Source organism: Crinia signifera, chromosome 3 (genome assembly GCF_055691185.1).
Source record: "Crinia signifera chromosome 3, ASM5569118v1, whole genome shotgun sequence".
NCBI lineage: Eukaryota > Metazoa > Chordata > Amphibia > Anura > Myobatrachidae > Crinia > Crinia signifera.
The window spans coordinates 216,814,142-216,837,855 of record NC_139219.1 but is presented as its reverse complement, the minus strand read 5'-3'; the positions used below and the strand labels follow the sequence as shown (position 1 = coordinate 216,837,855).

General features: G+C 43.8%; 1 protein-coding gene across 2 annotated transcripts in view; it reads right to left on the bottom strand.

The window, feature by feature from the left end:
- Positions 1 to 381: 381 nt before the first annotated feature.
- The window catches only part of ABCC5 (ATP binding cassette subfamily C member 5), a 74,740-nt gene continuing 51,407 nt past the window's right edge, over positions 382 to 23,714 (bottom strand). For both annotated transcript variants that reach the window (XM_083177432.1, XM_083177433.1), the window contains 10 exons: positions 15,896 to 16,049; positions 13,218 to 13,346; positions 12,884 to 13,070; positions 9,969 to 10,058; positions 7,992 to 8,181; positions 7,713 to 7,872; positions 4,330 to 4,408; positions 4,089 to 4,202; positions 2,042 to 2,206; positions 382 to 964 (listed from right to left, as the gene is read on the bottom strand). In XM_083177432.1, coding sequence (XP_083033558.1) covers positions 863 to 964; positions 2,042 to 2,206; positions 4,089 to 4,202; positions 4,330 to 4,408; positions 7,713 to 7,872; positions 7,992 to 8,181; positions 9,969 to 10,058; positions 12,884 to 13,070; positions 13,218 to 13,346; positions 15,896 to 16,049 — 1,370 coding nt within the window. In that variant the 3' untranslated portion in view covers positions 382 to 862. The remainder of the gene's footprint in view (positions 965 to 2,041; positions 2,207 to 4,088; positions 4,203 to 4,329; positions 4,409 to 7,712; positions 7,873 to 7,991; positions 8,182 to 9,968; positions 10,059 to 12,883; positions 13,071 to 13,217; positions 13,347 to 15,895; positions 16,050 to 23,714) is intronic.

Genomic DNA, 23,714 nt, shown 5'->3' with positions numbered 1-23,714 from the left:
TAATAGCAATAATAGGTGACTGTATCCTATCCAGTGTAATATATTCGACAGGTTGACTTGCAGGAAAGGTGGCATCCTATGACATTGGAACTTCGAAAGCTAAAAAGCTCTTAAAATGCAACCCATTTCTACTACTAAAGTATGACTATGGGTATTGACAAGGACATTAAGCACAACAATTATACATATAAGATATGAATTCTTTGTCTGTTTGTAGACTTTGAGAGTATATATATATATATATATATATATATATATAGATAGATAGATATGAGTGCCTAATATCTACTGGAATCTGTCTATCTTTACCAGGAACCTTATGTGGATTATCTCACTAGTATCCAGTCTTTGTTTTTCCTTTAAATAAAACACACAAACATGTTACATAGTTAACCCAGTGCTCATTTTAATATAAAATAAACCAGCGTACATCTTCACAGTAAATATAGGCTATTTACAGATGCATGTAGAAAGCTCCATTCTAAGCTGGCTACATACAGAACTATGGTTGCCTGAACCATTGTTATTATTTTCAGTGCATTTCATAACGAAAACGCATTTGTTTTTTACCTATAGGAATAAATACAATAGAACATGAATATTATTTCAAACAGTTAAAAAAATACCTAAATCAGTCCTGAAATTGGTTTGTGCTAACAAAAAAATATATATTTTAAAAATAAAAATACTAAAAACAAAAATAAGAAAAAAAAAAAAAAGGCAAAATATACCATATTGTCAGTCGTGGAAAAAAAAAAAAAAAAGATAGAGAAAAAGAAAAAAGTAGGGAGTGTACCTGCCACAGGCAGGGAATGAGAAGCAGCGCACAGCCCCACAAAGTGGGGTCAGTTGAGATGCTCATTTAGCCCTTCACGGTAACCTTGTTTTCTGCTGCAGCAAACATGGAGTAAAACCGAGTGTTCTCATTGGACAACAAGACAGATGGTGTGTCAAACTCCGTAACCTGTAACAATTTCATAACATCAGAAATGTACTCAAATCAAATTACTTTGAGAGCATGAGCAAGGAAGAAAGAAAATGCCACCCTGATCCATAACGTAAAAATACTAAATGGTTTTTTACTATATTTTACTTTAGACACAAGCAAAATGTACTTTAAACTCCATTTATACCATTGCACCTATTTGTTCTAGGATTGTGAATTCTGAGGTTTCTGCACAAATAGATAAAATCACTGTACTACAATATGTTTTATTTCAGTGATTGTCACCTCTCCTCTACCCTAGTCACTGTTTCCCATGCTAGAGTTGAAGATTTTGCCAGGGATGTACCCCTTCAGTGGAACACACTCCAATGCTTTATTAGACTCTCCCCAACCTTGCAAAGCTTCAAACAGGCACTGAAAACCCACCTATCCATCAACGTGTACCCTGCTGCATAACCTAGTCCTGAGGCTGCTCCTCCAACCCCCCCTGCCTTGACCATCTCTGCTTTGCTTACATACATACTGCCATTAGGTCAACTCCCGCTTGCTTGCGCCTTGTCATCTGTCCGTTTCCCCTTACCACTAGGTCAGTGGTAGGCAACCCTAGCCCTCGAGAGCTACCAACAGTTCACATTTTCAGGACAACCTAGCTGCTGCACAGCTGCACTCATTAATCACTAACACATTTTAAAAGATACACAGATGGAGCTAATTAGCTCACTTGTGATTCTGTGAGGAGACCTGCAAAACATGCACTGTTGGTAGCTCTCGAGGACTAGGGTTGGCTACCCCAGCACTAGGTTGTTAGCACCACAGAGCAAGTTCCACTTCCACTATTGTTGTCAAAGCCCCTTCTCACATTTCACTTTCAGCTCTCTACTCCGCAACCATCTTTGCCCGCACACTCTCCTCCTCCTCCTCCTCCATCTATGGCTGCCAGCCCCTGAACTATACCTGTACTCATTGTATGCCCTCTGTACGGCATTGTGAAACACTTGTGGTGCCTTATAAATTAAATATAATAAAAATAATAATAAATAATAATAAATAATTTTAGGGTGACAGCACAGATTATGATGATTTAGAGATACTCACCTGTCCTTGTGTTAGCACCATAATACGGTCGGAACCAAGTACAGTGTGTAGTCTGTGGGCTATGGTCAACATTGTGCAATCTGAGAAAGCCTCTCTTACAGTTTCCTGAATCAAAAGGTCAGTCTCTGTATCCATGGCTGCTGTAGCTTCATCAAGAATTAGAATCTGTGAAAGAGCCAACCAAAAGTAAAATAGACACAGCTACTCTAGATATTTCCTAGATCGGTAAATGCTATGGCAAAACATTTTGCAGCAGCACTGTCCATATGAGCAAGATTACTTTCTTTTAATGTTTATAACTCTTCAGGGCTTATAAAAACATTTTTTTTTTATACTATAAAAACAAAAAGCAGTTACACACATTTGAAATATAAAACATTGCCCTTTTATCATGAAATAGTATTTTAACATTGGACTATCAGACCAACATTTTAATGCTGTTGCTTTTTCATCAGAATACACATTCTTAATTAAAGGGGACATTTTATGTTTTATAAAGGAGGATGACACTGGCTTCCAGCTATTAATGGATTGTGATATAACCAGGAGTGAAAACTATATCTCTACATCAGTATGTATGGATATATTCATCCAAACACAAAAATGGATTCTCGGCCTGCTCGACTGTTATTTGGCAGGTGTGATTCAATGTCCCGTCTGCCGAACAACGAAAAGGGGGTGGTTCTGTGGATCGTCGAGATATGCGGCCGTGATCTCGACAATCCGTGGCTGTTCTCGGCAAATGGGGCTGACTTTAAAGTTTGGTCCATTCTGCCGAGAAGCCTTTTCAATGCTGTTGCGGAAGACATGGAATAGGCTCCCGCTGGAATATCCCCCATAGTGTGAAAATTGGTAAAGTACTCTGGACACAAAGGCTCAAATCACTGCATACAGATTACTTCATTTTATGTGTACAAGCTGCATCGTGGCACCGGTTTTCATGTTTTACATTTCTAGTTTGGCCAGTGACTTCCCACACATGGGCTTTTTACATGGCTCTGTACTTTAGTGGAGCCACCATTAATGCCAATGGATGCTTTGAATACCAACTGAGTGCCTGATTCAGTTTTGTAGGGAACTGAACAGCCACAAATAAAATACAAATTGCAGGAGGAGAAAAGACGCCAACGGCATGCGACTGCAAGATCAGTACTGCATCTAAGGACGCAGCTTCAGATAACCGTCGCCACTCATTGTCGTGAATATTTTTCGTACATACTTTCAGTAAACATATTTTATAGAAACCCATGAAGTTGACTGGTCACCTTTATCAGTCACTTTATTTGACCTTATTGTTTCTGTAAGAATTAAAAACTGCCACTAGGTGGCATACCTTCTAATTATGGTAGAGCCAAAAGAGTTTCTATAGGAGATAAAATAGTCACATGTAATAGACGCCACGTTTGCAGAAGGAGCGGGATGCTGGCCGCTCTCAGACTTTTTTTTTAAAGCAGCAATGATTTACGAGGCAGAAGCATGCCTTGTAAATGATTGCAGCTTTAAAATCACAGCTCGAGTCTGGCATCCCCACCAGTGGGTTCAGACCCAAGCAACAGTCTACTGCAGTGGCCTCTAAGCAGGAAATGGCTGAACAAGCCAAAGTATCCCTTCATTTGAGAATGGAACAAGAAACAATAAATTCTCACTTTTCATCAAACCAACAGTGAGATGATGCATAATATTGAATTCTAGGTATTAACTAGAGCAGTGGTAGCCAACCCTAGCCCCCGAGAGCTACCAACAGTTCACATTTTACAGACAACCTAGCTGCTGCACAGCTGCACTCATTAATCACTGACACATTTTAAAAGATCCACAGATGGAGCTAATTAGCTCACTTGTGATTCTGTGAGGAGACCTGCAAAACATGCACTGTTGGAAGCTCTCGAGGACTAGGGTTGGCTACCCCAGCACTAGAGGATGTTGCTTTATTTTGAATTGTAAGTGGACCCAGATATTTCCACTACAATAAAAAATGAAATGAACTTAAAAAACCAGATCATTGTTTTCCTGAGACGTGCACCTGAATACTGCAGTACTAGCTCACCTTACAGCGACGGAGTAAAGCACGTGCTATGCACATTAACTGGCGCTCTCCTACTGAAAAATTCTCCCCATTCTCCATCACTTCAGTTTCTAGTTTCAGTGGCAGCTGCGTGATCTAAAATGAAACAGTGTGAAAAATAACTTACTATGTTACGAGCAACAAGCATAACAATTCCAGTTGAGCGTGTTAATATGTAACTTCCATTCTATTACTAAAACCTTAGCGCACACAAGAAACTTACACATTCCTTCATGTGTGTTCTTTCCAGGGAATCCCAGATTTGCTCCTCTGTGTACTGGTTAAATGGATCCAAGTTTGAGCTAAATATGTATTAAGAAAAAAAAAAAAAGGATGATCATCATAATGTGGGGCAGAAATAACGTGATTTTTGGTCTTTTCTGTTAAATCTGTTTTTCTGAAGCCATGGTGTCACACAGGGAACATGAGTATTGTTTGGTCCACACACTGGGCACCAGGGAGTTAAACTTATGAAGTGCAGCAAGGAGAGGTGCATGCAGGGAGAGGCCCCTCCTCCCCTATACCCATGAAGTGCAGCAGGGAGAGGCTCCTCCTCCCCTATACCCAGCCTGCCCCTGGCCAGTCAGTTTTGTCCTTGGTGCCTCAGGAACAAATTCTGTAATGGGCCCACTCTGTGGAACAGTGCCCCTGCAGCCAGTATAAATAATAAAATAATTAAAAGGAAAAAACTAAAGTTGAAATCAGAGCGCAAACACCCTGCTCCAAAAGTATGCCTTTTCCTGGCCTGGGGCAGGCTGGGTATAGGTAATGAACTCCAGAAGTTTAACTCTTTGGTGCCCTGTCTTTGAAACTACCAATACCCATGGTCCAGTGTGACACTATAGGCTGAAGAAAAAGACAAAAACAGGGGAACGTTAGGTACACCAGAAACACACATTCTCACTGACAGGAAGAGGGAACTAGTGGCCAATGGCATACAAATCCAAATCCAGACAGGCAGGTGTTTAAAGGCGGGGGGGGGGGGGGGGGGTAAATCTACCATAACTCTAAACTTCTTCATCAGGATGATTCTTAGGGTTAACCGTGAAACCCTGGGATGTCACAAAGCAGTATTCAAAGGGAGGGGATGCACCTGATTGGGTATGAGAACACGGTGTCCAAAGGAAGCAAGGTGGCAGCATCAAAGGCATAGAACTTTAAAAATGTGTTGATTAAAGATCAAGTAAGCCCCTTGCACGATAGAACAGTGGATGCGCCATGTCGTACCACGCATAAAAGCCCAACAGACCGAGAAGAACGGACCTAAATCAAAGCTGGCACTGGTAGGTCAGCTTCAGTATAAGCTTGTGCAATCACCATTCTAATCCATGTGACCAGAGTGACGTTTGCGGAAACCGTATAGGATGATGAATGGGATACCACCCCAACTGGCAGTAGCCATATGGTCCATGTAAATGAATAATGCATAATCTATCACCATAATGAACTATGTGCAAGGTGATAATGCACCAGCCAATCAGCTCCAATATGTCAATTGACAGTTAGGGTTGATTGGCTGGTGCATAATCACCCTGCACACATTGGGGCAGATGTATTCAGCCTTAACAAGAGATAAATGCAAGGGTGATAAAGGGGCAGATGTATGAAAGATTATTATGGGCGAGAAGGGGTAACAGCGCATGTTATGTGCACCGATACCGCTTCTCCCCCATGTGTGACGGAGCCGGAATGCGGTAAAGGACAGTGGCGGTCCATACCGGTGCTGCTATCTAAATTATAGCAGGCCGAATGTATGCCCGGTCAGAATCACTGACCGTTCCGCATTATGCCGCTTTCGGCTTCGCCAGCATCAGGCTAGCGAAGCCCTATATAAACAGCAGGGACAGCGCAGCCCTGCTGTTAGTTCTGGGCTGCGCTGGGGATCTCACATGAGCAGCGAGATCCCGCGCATGCGCCGTCGAGCCGCCCGGGGGACAGGAGTAAATCTATCTCCAGGAGGGGACATCGCCAGAGGGGGGAGTTAGCGCTCCCCCGCTTCGGCAGACAACATGTTAATACATCTTGTCGATGTCCCTTCTTGCTTCGCAAATGAGGCGAAGCAGGAAGTATTATAGCGGCACGATAAGCTCTGCTATAATACATCTACCCCAAGGAGAGATAAACATCCAGCCAATCCTTACTGACTTTTTTCAAACAAAGCCAGTTAGGATGTGATTGGCTGGACGTTTATCTCGCTTTATAACCCTTGCATTTATCTCTTGTTAGGAGCTCTTATCTGAAGAGACATTTCCTTTGGTTTTGCAGGGGAAGCACAGGTGTGCATCATGTGGTAGCACAGGTGGCTGCAGTCCCTGATGAATGCACATTCCCCTGAGAGAAAGGCTGGAGAGAGCACTACTCTGCTAACCGATTACAACAAGGGGTGACTAAGCACCGGAGCGCCAGAACGGACGTGCTGGGACCCATCTCATCCAGCATACACCTGGTCCGCTGTAAGGTGATAGAGCGTGGAGGCAGCAGCAGCAGACTCCAGGCGCAACAAGCGGCTGACACGCTGGTTAAACATCGCCAGCAACGGACTGATACCATCTCAAGTCAGTGTGTTCTGCATCTGTGCCTGCTCTCAAAACCCCCCACCCCCTGTTTGCCCTGGACTCTATTCACCACACAGAGTGCCACAAGTTGCTTGCAACATAGGGGCTCACAAGTGTAAGCATTACACTTTCAACCAGACTCACTGTGAGCTATAATCAAACCCTTTTTTTGCCAACTGCTGGGACATGTTTGGTTACACCTGGGAGTGACAGCAAGCCACCACAACATTGGTGCACATTATCTTGCAACCCTCGTGACTACAGTGGTAACTAACTTTAATTTTTAAAACTATGTGCATGCATGCAATCTATTGTTTTATTGTGAACTGTTATTAATGTGCTATTAAATCGTTATTTTGTGTGTGCAAAAGGCGCCTAGTGGTTCTTTTCCCTGTTTGTTCTATTTGAGGGCAGCATCCCTCCACCACAGGGCAGCCATTTGCTCACGACACATCAAAGTCAGTCTATAGCGCTTAATTTCTGCTGTTGTATTATTTATCTCTTGTAAAGGCTGAATATATCTGCCCCAATGATCTTTATGGGATATATATCACTTTTCCAAGCTTCATACATTTACCCTCTAGATTCTAAAAAAGGTAATAAATGTAAATTCATCCTACGCTGGGTTTTCCAATGGCTTATTTCATATAATTTTCTCCTTCATGAAATATATGAATGACATATTGATAGATATTGATTGAAACAGTACTTGAATTATTATTATTTTATTAAAAACTATATTTACCTTTTGCAATTTTTATTTTTTGTTTAGGGTACTTGTTTAGTTTCGGCGGCCGATATATCTGATGCGATATCGGCCGATGCGATTTTTTACCTGTTCATAACCCCACTATCCACTACGCATGGCGTTGATTTTATATAGTGTGGCAAGCGCAGTAATCTGTTACATATTACAAATAAAAAAAGTTATACGCAGACATTTATACATACAGAAATGTCAATATTAACATTTTATATGGAAATTAAAAATGTTCACATATACTAGTTCAGTTACAGATCCCTCATAAAATATCCAAACTAACATCCTTACCGGACAGTCCCACTGAACAAGACTGGATCCTGAGGCATGATTGACAACTTGCTGCGCAGATCTGCCAAGCCGATGTCGCTAATTTTTACACCATCAATTTTTATACAGCCACCTGAGAGCTCTACCAGTCGGAAGAGAGCCATGCCAAGGGAACTCTTGCCTGTCGGAGCATACAAAAGGAAAAATAATTGCAAAAATATTTACTTTAAAAAACAATGATAAAAAAAAAATCACATTTGCACAATAACACAAAAAAAAATTAGAATTCACTCCTCTTACCTGATCCTGTTCTTCCCACAATTCCAATCTTCTCCTTTGGTTTGATGGTAAATGAAACTTTCTTCAACACTAGGGGCAGGTTCTCTCTATACCTCATTTCTGCATTTTCAAATGTGATCTCTCCTTCATGGGGCCAATCTGCTGGAGGAGCCTTGTTTTTAATACGGGCAGGTGCCTCAAGAGGTAGAGTCTGAAACACAAAGATTGTACTCCAATGGTAATAAAAATTTACAATGTATGTGTGCACTATATATATTTTAAAACTAGAAAAAAAGGCATCAATCGATTAAATATGTAACTGAAAGAGCAAAAAGTACAAATAAAATGATAAATTCCCTTCTAAAAGATTTCACGATCTACTTATCAAGTTCTAGCTTGATTATACAATATAAAAATGAGCATAATATTGGCCATTGACAGACAGTGTTAGCAGGACACTGGCCAATTAATCACCTCATGACCAATAATGCACTTATAACCACTTACTTAATCTGGTCATGCACAAACCACTGATACCAGATGTGAGCCAACTACTAGGTTTATAAATTAAATTCTTTGGCTAAAGTATGTGGCAAAACTGGAAGATATCCAGTCTATTGGAACGTCAATAATTGTTGACCGAGTGCACAAACATTTAATCAGAATGAAGTCTTCATAAATAATACTACCATAGACTTTGTATTCTTTACACAGCTGCTTAACAAACCAAATTGTTAACCATACTCATGGTCTTGGTGTTCGCTAATAATTTGAACCGTGGCTGTAATCTGAGTCACCTAATCTGTAAATTATTACTGCCCAAACAAAACAGATTAGCTGACTGTTCATGACTAAAGACCTCAACAAAACATGATGTGTTCATGGTACTTGAGGTCTGGAGCAGAGAACCAAGTTCTACCTAATTATGTTATGTATCGTATCTGGTATTTCTGTTCTCAACTGCATTTATGCTAGAGCACTTTGGGGGAGATCTTTAAAATTAAAGAAAGAAAACAAAAACTAAAACAAAAACATACCAAGAATCAAATCTCTTGTTGGTTCCACCAGGAAATGAATATAAAAGCATCCTCACTGAAATTCATTTCAGAAGCATGGCTGATAACTGCAGCTGTTACTATGCAAACATGCATTTGTAGTATTTTAGTGCAGCCGTGCAACATGCTGTTTTATATGACTGACCTACCAATCCTAGTAGAGATAGCAGTGATGAACCAGTCACATTGTTGCCAGAAAAATAACCTTTTTAATCATGAGTCCTGGACAGGTATATCCAAAAACATCACATCCAGGGAGTGAAGTGATGCTTTCTTGAAGTTCTGAGGGTGAGGATAAAATAATGGGACCCCAAATACTGGCTTGTATAATAATGCGACCTTAGGTTGGAAACATGGGCCCTTAGGATACTGGCCCTTATGAAAACTGCTAAGGAATTCACTTCAGTGTAAACTAACACTGGAACCTCCAAATCCAGCAAGTCCAGTTCTGAACTTCAAGAATGAGTCCACTGTCCAGCCCTCCCAGCCTGGGACACCACTGTGCCTATAATGTTGCAGTGAACAAAGCTGAATGTATCAACTGGTTGTTTCTTTCTTTTTAAGCTTCGTTCAAACAAAAACAGGAATACAAGTATGGAAGGTTATGGATTGTATAAATTATTTGATACAGAATCCATAGCAAAGGTTAGAAGTTAAATAAACAGAATGTAAGAAACAATCTGACGACAAAACAGATCATATAGTCCAATAAAGCTGATTTTAAAAATATAATAATCACATGGTCAAAACATTGAGCATATACTATATATTCGATTGCTTGCAAGTGGCTACTAGATATGGGCTATTAAAGCACTAAGAAAGATGAGAGATAATTACAAGGCAAATTACACCAACAGAAGATCCCTTTGCAGTTTGTGCAGAAACGGGTTTGGTAAATGTGCACACTATACTGGTTCACATTACAGGTTACAATGATCCTCACCTTGATGTAATGGCTGATTCGCTCTACTGATGTGAAACGCGCTTCTGTCTCAGACGCGAGCCTTACTGTGAACTGGAACAACCCTGTCAACTGGAACAATATATAGATATTTGTTTTAATTGCATCTATATGATCAAAAACAGACACATTCAGATCAGCAGAAAATGTTAATGTATCCTTCAGATTGCTTAATAGGTCAGACAGCTGTTGTCTAAATCTGCATTTTTGAACAATCCCAGAACACACTCCACTGCATTAGGGCTGCTCAGGAACTGGCATTATGAACCAAATAGGTTACTAACAGGATGAAATGTAAAGATTAACACACACAGGGGGAAATTTACTAAGATGGGAGTGCTATTTCACATGGGATGATGCTATGGACAACCAATCATAATCCACTTCTTATTTACTTGATACCTTCAGTATCTGATTGGTTGTCCATAGCAACATCCCATCTGAAATATAGTCAATATCTATCTATCTATAGGTCTAGTGTCCGTGAATCCACGAAACACTGCCATTTGCTGGCAGAGAGTTAAACTACATCTTTCTCACACATGCACAGACACAGAAGGTAGCAGACTGGCTTTTGTTTCAAGCAGTCTTAATAGTGTAATACACAGTAAAAAAAATATATATATATATATTTGTGTCACAGGCGACACTTATAGAATGCTTTATCTAGAGGTACTGGTGAGCTGCTATCATTTGCAGGCAGGTGCGTGACATTTTATTTTTCTTAATTATACCACTGACAGATTAGGGAATCTATATGTGTGAACCATCAATGGTTAACCTCAAATGGTATGAAACCATTGCTAGGGGAAGCACTGGTTATTACACCCACCAACAGTCATAGAAACATAGAATTTGACGGCAGATAAGAACCACTTGGCCCATCTAGTCTGCCCCTTTTTTAAACATGTTACCTCAAACCATATTGGATCCTTATTTTTTTGTAAGGATATCAATATGCCTATCCCAAGCATGTTTAAATTGTACTACTGTATTTGCGTCTACCACCTATGATGGTAGGCTATTCCACTTATCCACTACCCTTTCTGTGAAGTAATTCATCCTCACATTTCCCCTGAATCTTCCTCCCTCTAGTTTCAGTGCATGTCCTCGTGTTCTGTTGCTCCTCTTCCTGTGAAGAATGTCTCCCACCTGTACCTTGTTAAAGCCCTTGATATATTTGAAAGTTTCTATCATGTCCCCCCTTTCCCTTCTCTGCTCTAAAGTATACATATTAAGATCTTTTAGTCTTTCCTGGTACGTTTTGTGATGTAGGCCATGCACCATTTTAGTTGCTCTTCTTTGTACAGTCTCTAATGTATTTATATCCTTCTGGAGATATGGCCTCCAGAACTGAACACAATACTCTAGGTGAGGTCGTACCAATGACCTATACAGTGGCATTATTACTTCTTTCTACTGCTGATACCTCTCCCTATGCAACCAGGCATCTGACTTGCCTTCTTCATTGCTTTGTTACATTGCCTACCTGCTTTTAAGTCCCCTGAAATAGTGACACCTAGATCCCTCTCTTCCTCAGTAGTTTCCATTATAGTGCCATTTATACTATATTAAGTCTTTGGATTTCTGAGACCCAAGTGCATGATTTTGCATTAAACTGTAGTTGCCATGCTTTTGACCATTCCTCTAATCTACCTAGATCATCAATCATTTTTTTTTTACCCCTCCTGGTGTGTCATCTCTTCTAGGACTCATTGGACCACTCAAAGGTGGTGGTTTATGGAGGGTGCGGTCTTTTCGAGTCATGTCAGTCGGCGGAAGAAGAAGGGGGGAGGGGGTGCAGCTCTGTGCCATTGTTAGCATGAGATCCATTGCATACAATAGCAAAACCATCCAACATAGCTGGTGATTAACCATATGATTGATAGTCATCCTTATGAAAGGGGATCCAAAGCAATAAGTAGGGACACAGCAACCAGAACACACAGATAAAATGTGGATTTAAGGCAAAGGATGTGGGAGCTGGAGACACTGGGCAAAGGCTCAACAGAGAAGTGGGCTAACAGGAGTTACAGAAATATGGGCTGGGGCAGGAGATTATTCTTAACTGGCAGGATATCAGACTGGCACATTACTTTCCCTTTGCCCTATCGTCAGTTTTACTACTACACCTGCACGGGGGAGGGTGGTACTACCGACGTCTATTTGTATTTGGATGTTTGGTATGAACTTACACCCCTGTTTATTTGAAGCGCAAATATTACATCATACTTGCAGACAACAAATCCAAATCCTTGTAACAGTTTGAGCCATTTATCATAAATATACGTGGCAGTTTGGAAAACATTCCAGAACAATTAAAGGGCGGTGGTAACACAGATGAGTCATCACTGATAAATGTAATAAAACCAGCAAATTCATTCACAGTCAAGCAATCCATAAAAGGGAAAAACAACCTCATATACTTTATACAAGCAAAAATCAGCCTGAAGAATTTTAAACAGACCTCTACATACAAAAGGAATTACTTGTTCTGTGGATATTTCAGTTTAAACCCATTTGCAGCCTGTTAATTGTCTAATGCTGAGAAGCATTCAAATAAATATTTACCCTTACAATACATAGTGATGTAACTATAGTTCTCTGCCTGCATAACTATGTATACTTTTTTTTTTTTTTAAATAATGTTTGGTTACCCCCCAAATGAAATGCAGAATGACTTCTGAGACAGGATATACTGCAGACTGGAGTTCGTCAAATATACAGGATGCTGCCTGGACTTTTATAAGGCAATCATGTCAATTGTTTTGCCTGGTAAATGATTTCAGCTTTAACATTGAAAAAAAAAGGAGAAGAGGCGTCTGAGTTTGGGCAGCATCCTGCCTATCCGACAAACTAGGACTGTATTACATCTTCGCGCTAGTGACTTTACTCACCTGCACTGCATATGACATTGCAAGCCCAGCATACGCTGGAGATATATTTCCATGCATCAAGATAATCATAAGACCTGTGGTAGTTATCAAGGAAACACTGATTATGTCCAGACGTATGGCCAACCAGCGCATAGCACAGTTGAATAGATAAAATGGGGCCTGATTATTATCCAGCAATTCTTGGTACCTGAGTAAGGAGAAAAAAAAAAGAAAAGATAAGAGCAAAAGTCAGATGCAAGAACAAATAAAAAAGAATTTAGCCAAATATGTCCATCAAACAGTCAGCACCAAATATAAAATGACTACACAGGCCAAATGCTGCGTGTTTCCTGACCTGTGCAAAAACTCATGTCCTTTGCCATATGCATGGATAGTGGAAAGTCCTTGAAGACTTGAGGTTATGTGTGACAAGAAAGGACTTTGTGTGATGTTATCAAACCGCTTCAACTCACGAATGAATACCCTGTATAATAAAACAAAAAAAATGAAATGAAATTATTGTACATTTACTGGCTTCTGAGACCAGAATGGGGACTCAATAATGCACTTTGTTTCTGTTTTTTATGTGTGCCTATAGAGTTTCAGAGCATGTGGTCACAGCCATACTTTAGTATAGATGGTTAAAATAATTGAAGTACTAATTAAGTCACCAGTCAATAAGAAAGTATTAAACCCTCAACTGTTAGTGTGATTTGAGGACTTCGTTTGGGAAATACTGCACCAGAAAATAGCAATACAAAAGGATGTCAAAATCCTTTGAATTATAAGCAATGTGTTTTTGACTTGAAGGTTGGCTTTCACGTAAAGAGGACATCTTTACAGAAATGTATACACACAGCTTTCCATTGGTTCATATAATCAGTTGTTCATTTTTGGTGCCCTGGTACAAGACATCTTCAGATACATGTGGCCTTCTTAGGTACAGGAAGGAAAAGCTTTTGTCTTTGGAGGTAAAGCGGAGTGTGGTACAGGAGATTAGCCATTATGTCAGCATAACTAGTGTACTCATAGGAAGGACGCCGCTCACAAGACAAGTGCTGAAAAAAATATATGGTCAGAAAGGCACTTAATAGGGAAAAAAATGGGCCTGATTCGGGTTGGTTTGCAAAAGCATACTCCTTTAATGGACAAAACCAGGTGGGGCAGATGTAACATGTGCAGAGTGTTACATTTGGGCAAGTTATTTTGTTTCTGTGATATTGGCTGCTTTGTTTTTACACTGCAATTTAGATTTCAAATTGAAAACACCCCACCCAAATGTAACTCTCTCTGCACATGTTAAACCAGCCCAAACTGCAGTGCACATGGTTTTGTCCATAAAAGGAGTTTGCTTTTGCAAACCAACCTGAATAACCCCAATTCACCATGCTATGCAGAAGAGCATGTACAATAGAAAACCTTGTTGCCATCTTACAGTGATCGCTAAAACCCTAAAAAATAGTGGGTCCCTGGGACCCCTCACTTACAAATTTTCTGGGTCCCAACGGAATAAAGCCTCCTCGCCTTCACCCCAGCATGGCACAGAGAGACCTCCTCCTCTCCCCCATATGGCATATACCCGGTGCCAAGGGTGGGCCAAAGCCTACTTTTTTTTTTTTGGTAAGCACACAGATTTGGGCGCCCCTCACTGTGACTATTGTGGGTCAGGGGGAAGTATCAATTGGCCCACTCACATAAAGCAAGATACACATATATTAGAAAAAACAATGTTGAAAAAGGCATAATGCGTGCCAAAAATCTAGGGCATGGCTTTTTGTGGAAGGGGTGTGGCCACATAGAACCAATTCACATTACGCCACATGCCGTAATGCCAATGACACATTATGCCACACACTGTAATGCGAGGGAGGGAGACACAGACTCACAGAGAGGGGCAGGGAGGAATGGAGACAGCTGCTTTGTACAGTAAGAAGACTGCTACACAAATCAGGCTGCCAGTCTTCCTGCACATAGTCCCGGGCACACTCCAGGACACCTGTGCTGCACCAATCAGGGTTCTGCCCCTGTCCATTGGTTCTAAAACTAAATAAAAGTACTGGCAGCAGCAACAGTAGGGATGGGGTGAGTGAAATCCCAGCACAGTCTATGGGCTCCTCTCTTACAGTTAGCTCTGCCTGTTAAGTGTCAGTGAGCTGCAGCCTCTCTGCCAGCCGTGCAGTGAGGGGAGGAGGGACAAGTGGGCCAGTAACAGCACTAGCATTCTTAGGTGACAGCCACACACAGAGAGCATCACCGCAAGGTAGGAGAGGAGGAGACACAGCCAGGCAGCTTCCCTCAGTCCCCCCAATCACAAACGGACCACGCATCCCTTTTACCTCTACTTCCTGCTCGGGTGTTTCTGCACCTCTTCCTCTCTGACTCCCCTGGTCCTGGCCCCAATGCTGCTTTCAGATCCTGCATCGTCCTCACACCAGCCGCAGCTCCATTCCTCCTGCTGAGAAGCTGCTTCTGGTGTTGGCTCCAGCTGTCCTAATGTTGCCATTGCTGAGGCACATATACGGGAGGAGTCGGTGTAGTCACGGTGCAGGAGCCAGCTTATGCGGCTTCCGTGCACGGCTACCGATAACTGCGCAGTGGCAGGGCACTTTAATTTTCCCGCCTGGCTGGTGTGACGTGGCCGTAAGTCACACTCTCTTCTCTTCGGCCGCATCAGATCACTCCACCGCTGACAAACACACATATCTAACAGGGCGCGCACGCTGGGGTTCTGGCCAGAGCGCGTCCCAGGGGACGCAGCCATGAATAAAAAAAATGAGTCCCTGGTACTCCAAAGTGGGTAAAATACTCGCTATAGCGAGTATTTGCGAAACCTGATCTTAGATGCTGTTTTAAAGGGCTATGTAAAGCTCATTTTCTGACATATTTAGACCTCATTATTGTAAATTTTTACATACAGTACCCACACATTTAGACATTTAAAAATCCTACAAAAAAACAAATTGTGTTATGCTATAACAATTTAGTCACAACACCAAATGCATATTAAATGAAAGTCTACACAATGCCACTTGCCTGGAAACCACATGTAATATTGTGAAGAGGATAATTAAAGGTCCAACAGCTACCAAAAACCATGGGAAGACGCCAGCAATAACCCCGAGACAAAAGAAGACTAGTATAACATTCTGGACGAACATTTCAGCTTGAAAAGGAAGCCGGATGTCAACTGAAAAAAATATATAATAAAAAATGTATTGCATTACAGTTTATTAAGTAGGTCTGATGATAAAATGTGCAGAAAAAGAGAATCCTAAATACACATCAAATATGTTCTCTTCTACCTTCAGAAGTATGAAATGTAACAATATATTGCAGTATGACCCCCAACAGGCACTTTAATATCTGATAAGGATTAGAATGCTTATAAACATTCCACAAACTACACAGCCCGGAAGATAAGGATGTTTGAAATTACAAAGATTGTTGTCTAATAACTTTTTCACAAGTAATTTGCAAATATGTCCTCTTCATTCAGATCCTTGCACTCCAATACATTGAACTGGGCATTATTTATAGATTGTGGGAGGAAAGCGGATTACCCGGAGGTAACCCAAAGATTAGAGAGTTCCCTTAGAACGAACAATTTTTTTACGGTCATGGCAGCCAAACTATGGAACGTTCTTCCTGGTGGGGTGGTGTCGGCAGACACAATAAATAAGTTTAAAAATAGGATTTTAATACCTACCGGTAAATCCTTTTCACTGAATTCAGATGGGGTACTGAGGTTTTATAACCTTGGGGATTAGAGGGTATCCGACAGGAGACAGGCACATAACATTTTCTTCAACCAGGGTGTGCTGGCTCCTCCCCTCTATATCCCCCTACTAGCCAGTTAAGAAAACTGTGCCCGAAGGAAGGATAACGTATGTGAGGTAGGAACTAATCATTAAGATAACGTGGTGAGATTTGCACCAGCACACCACAACACACACAACAACTCTCTCAACTAAACGTAGTTAACCCCGTCATTGTGTTACTTAGGAACATAAATGTATTTTTTAGGAGCAATTTTGTCACCAAAACTCAGCTGCTCCTAAACAGGTCAACGGACCTATAACTTATCAGAAAACCAGACTTTGCAATTAGCAAAAGGCAACAACAGGATAATAACCTGTGCAACAGAGCCCCGCACTGAGGCGGGCGCTCAGTACCCCATCTGAATTCAGTGAAAAGGATTTACCGGTAGGTATTAAAATCCTATTTTCACCTTCATTCAGGATGGGGTACTGAGGTCTTATAACCTTGGGGAGGTCCCAAAGCTTCCAGAAAGGGCGGGAACGTGCGGAGCCTGTTGCAACACCGCCTGCCCAAACTGGGTATCATCCCTGGCCACAGTGTCAAACTTGTAAAATTTGACGAAGGTATGTTGACCAGACCAGGTGGCAGCTCTACATAGCTGCAAAGCTGAAACAGCCCGAGCAGCCGCCCAGGATGCTCCTACGGCTCTAGTGGAGTGGGCTCTCACTGATGCCGGCATAGTCAGATGTGCTGACACATATGCTTGCTGTATAGTAGAACCAATCCATCTAGCAATTGATTGCTTCGATGCTGGGCATCCCTTCTTTTGTGCGTCATACAACACAAAAAGACACTCCGTCTTACGGATCCTTGATGTTCGTCTCACGTAGGTCTGCAGGATTCTAGCTACATCAAGTGACTCAGGAATATCCTTATGACCTGAGCAAGAAGGAACCACAATCGGCTGGTTCATATGGAACGCCGAGACCACTTTTGGCAGGAACTGCTGTCTTGTCTGAAGTTCTGCCCTGTCTTGATGGAAAATCAAGTAAGGGCTCTTACAAGAGAGAGCACCAAGCTCAGAAACTCTTCTGGCCGAGGCCAGAGCCAGTAGTGTCACCGTCTTCCAGGTGAGGTATTTTAAATCTATGGAGTCCACTGGTTCAAACCAGGCTGACTGCAGAAACTCCAGGACCACATCTAGGTCCCAGGGCGCCGTTGGCGCCACAAATGGAGGCTGTATCCTTAAGACTCCATGTAAAAAGGTCTGGACTTCAGGGTAGACCGCCAACTTTTTCTGAATAAAGACTGAAAGAGCCGATATTTGAACCTTTAGAGATCCCAGCCGGAGTCCCTTCTCAAGGCCCACCTGCAGGAAAAGCAGGAAACGGTCCAATTTGAAGTCTGCTGGCGGAAAACTCATGTGTTCGCACCAGGACACATATCTACGCCAGATCTTATGATAGTGCGAGGCTGTCACTGCCTTCCTGGCCCGGGTCATGGTGTTTATGACCGAGGAATGAAATCCTTTCAGAGCTAAGATGTTCCGCTCAATCTCCAGGCCGTCAAACGAAGACGCCCTAAGTCCTGGTAGACGAAGGGGCCTTGTACCAGAAGGTCTCTTCTTAGAGGCAGCCGCCACGGGTCTTCTATCAGCATGTTTTGCAGACTTGCGTACCATGCTCTCCTGGGCCAATCCGGTGCTATTAGGATTGCCTGCACCCGCTGATGTCTGATCCTCTGTAACACTCTCCCCAAGAGTGGGAGGGGCGGGAATATGTATACCAGGTCGTATACCCAGTCCGTTGTCAGATCATCTGTTGCCTCTGCTTGAGGATCTCTTGTCCTTGAGCAATACCTTACCACCTTGTGGTTGGTCCTTGAGGCCATTAAGTCTATCTGTGGGAGCCCCCACAGATCTACAATGCTTCCGAACACTTGAGGATGCAGACTCCATTCCCCGGGGTGGAGGTCGTGAAGACTCAGGAAGTCCGCCTCCCAGTTGTCCACCCCGGGTATGAAGATGGCAGATATTGCCACCGCATGCGTCTCTGCCCAGGTCAGAATCTTGAAAGCTTCTCTCATGCACGCTCTGCTCTTCGTGCCGCCTTGGCGGTTTATGTAAGCAACAGTCGTTGCATTGTCTGACTGGACTTGTATCGCCTGCTGTTCCAGGAGGGAGTGAGCCTCTAGAAGAGCATAGTGTACTGCCCTCAGCTCCAAGATGTTTATGTGGAGCTGAGTTTCCAAGTAGGACCACCTGCCCTGGAATCGCATTCCTTGTGCCACCGCCCCCCAGCCGTGGAGGCTGGCATCTGTGGTCAACAAGATCCAGTTCTGGATCCCGAATATCCTCCCTGCCAGGAGATTTGGCGTATGTAGCCACCACTGTAGAGACTGCCTTGCCTTGACAGACAGGCAAATCAACCTGTGCATGTGGATGTGGGAGCCCGACCACTTGCTCAACAGGTCCCACTGGAAAGTTCGAGAGTGAAGCCTCCCGAACTGTAGAGCCTCGAAAGAGGCTACCATAGTTCCCATCAGTCTGATGCAGAGGTAGACCGAGACTCTTTCTGGGGCTAGCACCTCCCTCAACAGCTGTTGTATCACTGCAATCTTCTCCCTTGGAAGAAATACCCTTTTCTCCACCGTGTCCAAAATCATCCCCAGAAACTGAAGACGTTGGGACGGAATCAGTGAAGATTTTGGTATATTTAGGATCCATCCGTGTTGGGACAGGAGCTGCCTTGTCGTCTCTATGGCCCCCAGCAGCTTGGACACTGATACAGCCTTCAGCAACAAGTCGTCCAAGTATGGGATGATGTTTATCCCTTGAGTCCTTAGTAAGGACATCATCTCCGCCATCACCTTGGTGAAGACTCGTGGGGCCGTTGAGAGCCCAAACGGTAGGGCTTGGAACTGAAATTGTTCGTCCAGGATTGCAAACCTCAGGAAGGCTTGGTGTGGGGCCCACACCGGTATGTGGAGGTACGCGTCCTTCACATCGATGGACCCTAGATATCCCCCCTCCTCCAGTCCTGCAATCACTGCTCTCAGGGATTCCATTTGGAATTTGAACACCCTCAAGTATGGGTTCAGGGACTTTAAGTTTAAGATGGGTCGAACCGACCCGTCTGGTTTTGGAACCAGAAACAGGTTTGAAAAATAACCCTTGTTCCTTTCTGCAGCTGGTACTGGTATGATGACCTGTGCTAGGACCAGCTTTTGCACAGCTTGTCTGAGGATTCTGCGATCCTCTGCTGCTGCAGGGAGTCCCGACCTGAAATATCTCTGGGGGGGTGTTCTTTCGAACTCCAGCCTGTAACCGTGTGAAATAATGGCCCTGACCCAAGGGTCTAGGGCGGATGCATCCCACACGTGACTGAAGAACCTCAGTCTTGCCCCCACCGCGGGAAAATCCTGAGGTGGGAGTGGCCCGTCATGCAGCGGGCTTAGGCGTAGCTGCACCTGTGCCACGGTCTCTTGTGGCAGCAGTTGCTGCCTTCCTAGGCTTACCTCTGGCGCCTCTATTGGCGGTGGAGCCTCCCCTGGCCCTGGACCGAAATCTAGAGGTCCGAAAGGACTGCTGTGTACTCCCTGTTGAAGGGCGTCTTACCGGGGTGGAGGCTGATGGGAGGAATGTGGACTTACCAGCCGTAGCCTTTGATATCAGATCATCCAGTTCACTCCCAAAGAGTCTATCCCCTGTGAAGGGTAGGCTCTCTACACTGCGTTTTGAGTCCGCGTCAGCGACCCACTGCCGCAACCAGAAGGCCCTGCGGGCCGACACAGCCATGGCCGAGTTCCGGGCATTTAATTGCACCCAACTCCTTCTGTGCTTCGCACATCATCTTTGCTGTGTCCTGTATGTGACGTAGCTTTTCAGCTACCGTGGGCACATCCATGTCACCCAACAGGCCTTCTTGTATCTGGCCTGCCCATGTGAAGATGGCTTTTGCCATCCAACAACTAGCAAGCACCGGGCGTTGGGATGCCCCGCTGGCTGTATACATAGCCTTTACTGTGCTATCTAGTTTCCTATCTACCGCGTCCTTTAAGGTAGAGGTACCTGGGACTGGGAGCACCACCTTTTTTGAGAGGCGGGACACTGAAGCGTCCACAACAGGGGGTTCCTCCCACACCTTCCTGCCCGTGGGGTCAAAAGGGAAGGTGGATTTGAAACGTTTGGACAATGTAAAACGTTTCTCTGGATTTTTCCAGGCAGCTTTGAACACCTCTTCTAAGTCAGACTGTTCAGGAAAAACTATGTCCTGCCTTCTGTGTGACACAAAGAATGGGTCACCCTCCACTGGTGTGGCTAGAGGTAAATCTAGTACTTCTCTAACAGCAAGGACCAGGTTTTCAGTACCTTGAATGCTAGACTGAGACGCTTGTGAATCTACAATATCATCTGCGTCACCATCGCCATCACCATCACCATCATCCATATCGGAGTCAGGTGCCACGGCCTCAAGTGCCCTCTTGCGGGACACCCCTGGCATGGGTGTAAGAATATCCACCCTTGCTGACAGGACCTTTAAATCCTGCTGGACTTGCTTAGTCTGTAAATTATTTGTTGCCAGCTGTGATGAGACAGTCTCTAACATGGCTTTCATACCAGTAGCCCATGAAGGTTCCTGGGAGTCAGTCTGCGAGCTACTGCGCTGCGGAGACATGCTACTGAGCTGTGGTGACATACACTGATCACAAGCGACTTGTGAGGTAGTGCTGGGAGCAAACTTGTTGCTGCAAATCATGCAAGTTATTTTTCTCACCATGTTGGAGAGATAATACCCCCTAACACACTGCAATCACGCTGAACACACACACAGTGAATGTACAGTAGAATATATGTAGCTAACACTCTATGTGCAGGATCACATATATCTATATGACAGTGTAAAATTGCTTAATTAGCAGTGGGGGACTCAGAGTAAAATGGAGGACACCAGCACCCTGTAACCTGGACTATCGATTTGATAGACCGGCGTCTATGCACAAACACAATATTAACAATACTGTGTGCTGCTATCTGTGGCTTAAAGCACACAAGAAGCTTTATACTTGCTGTCTCTGCTGAACGATCTCTCTCCCTTCAAGGCTGCGCTGAGGAGTGATCTCCGCTCTGCTGTAATGGCGCCAACAGCATGAGAAGAAGCAGGAAGCAGTGTACAGGCGCGCTCAGGTCCCGCTCTGAGCTAAGCCCCGCCCCTTGTAATGGCGTCCGGGCTATACTAATATTTATACTGGCGCCTGGTAATCCTTTTAAAAAAAGGATTTTCCCACATAGCGGTATATGCCCTGGTGGTCCAGTGGCAATGCCTGGCATCCAGTGTCGGCGTGGCTGCAGTGTTAAAACATCTGCGCGCGATCCCTGTGCAGGGCCACCGCGCCGCCATTCGCCGTTATGCCGCACGCAAAACCGGCGTCCCCACTGAGGGGACCCGGTTAACACTCACCACCGACGTTTTCAGGCTGAGCCAGGGGTGTGCGGCAGCTGGGGGTGTGCTCGCTGCAGCGCAATGCCCGCGGTAACAGCACCCTCTCAGGTCGGTGGACCTGCAGCAGGGATCAGCTCGGTTCCTTGAAAGGCCTGCAGCAGTCCCTACCCCGGCTTCCCTCGTCGCAGGGAAACTGTTAAGCCCAAACAGCAACCCGAAAATCACAAACTAAAATAAATTGAAGAAAAACTCTCTGGAGCTCCAGGAGTGTGCATCCTCTCCTGAGGGCACATTTTCTAAAACTGGCTAGTAGGGGGATATAGAGGGGAGGAGCCAGCACACCCTGGTTGAAGAAAATGTTATGTGCCTGTCTCCTGTCGGATACCCTCTAATCCCCAAGGTTATAAGACCTCAGTACCCCATCCTGAATGAAGGTGAAATAATGTTGGACAAACATCTATTGGTTAAAAACATCCAGGGGTACAAACAATAATCATAATCTGTCTTTAAAGTTATCAGCATACACTACGTATAACAAGGGATAAAGCTAATAGATCATACTCTAAGGTTGAACTCGATGGACGCAAGTCTTTATTCAGCCTTAACTACTGTGTAACACACACACACACACACACAGGGAGAATATAAAAACTTCAGTGTGGTGGGAATTGAACTTGTGACCTCAGTGCTTTGAGGAAGTAATGTTAAACATTACACCATCCATGCTGCCCAGTAATGGGATTGCTATACAGTATGTTTATTTCAAAGTCCATTACTCTAAAACCCATTGAGAAACACTGGTCAAGTGGGGTATGGAGTCACTTATCACTCTATGGGGGGCCATTTATCAAGTAATATTTGCGGTTAAATCCCCGAAAACATCCATTTTCGGGTGTTAACCACAAATATTAAGTAGCACTGAGGTATTAAGGGGGGACACAGCAGGAATCTCCAATCCCTGCTGCGACCCCCCCCTGCAGTGCCGCCGGCCACATCCCCCATAGGTTTCTATGGGGAATGCGAAGCTGCCCGATGTATCAACATCGGGCAGCCCGGCATCGCACCCCCTGGGCTATCGCCATTCTGATATGGCGATAGCCCATTGAAGCCTATGGCTACATATCGCACTGCCCGAGCTGCAGTGCGGTCAGCAGGGGTCGCGGGGGGGTCAGCGCATAACCGCGCATGCGCAGACCCCCCCGGCTTCCGGCTACAGGCATCGCAGGGACAGGCTCCTTTCGGAGCCCTGTCCCTGCGCACAGCAGGTAATACATTCGGCCGAAATGATCGCGAGGGAATCTTGTAAATGCGATCAATGATAAATGGGGGCCTATATCTCATTGCTTGTTGGGAACCAGTTCCCTTATCTAAGCTACACAGAATAGGGGAGCAGTGAACAAAAGAAAGAGGAAGATTATGCCCTCATACATTTACCTCGAACCTAAGGGAGAGGTCATAGACACAAAGGATGGTTGCTTAAAATCCCACAATGCAGTTTAAATGTAAATATACATTAGTCACAACATTAACACCATTGACCGGTTAAGTGAATAATGATGATTATTCTATTACATTGGCACCTGCGAAGAGGTGGGATATATTAGGCAGCATGTCAACCTTTTGACTTTCGACCTTCCCATTGTTGACCTAAT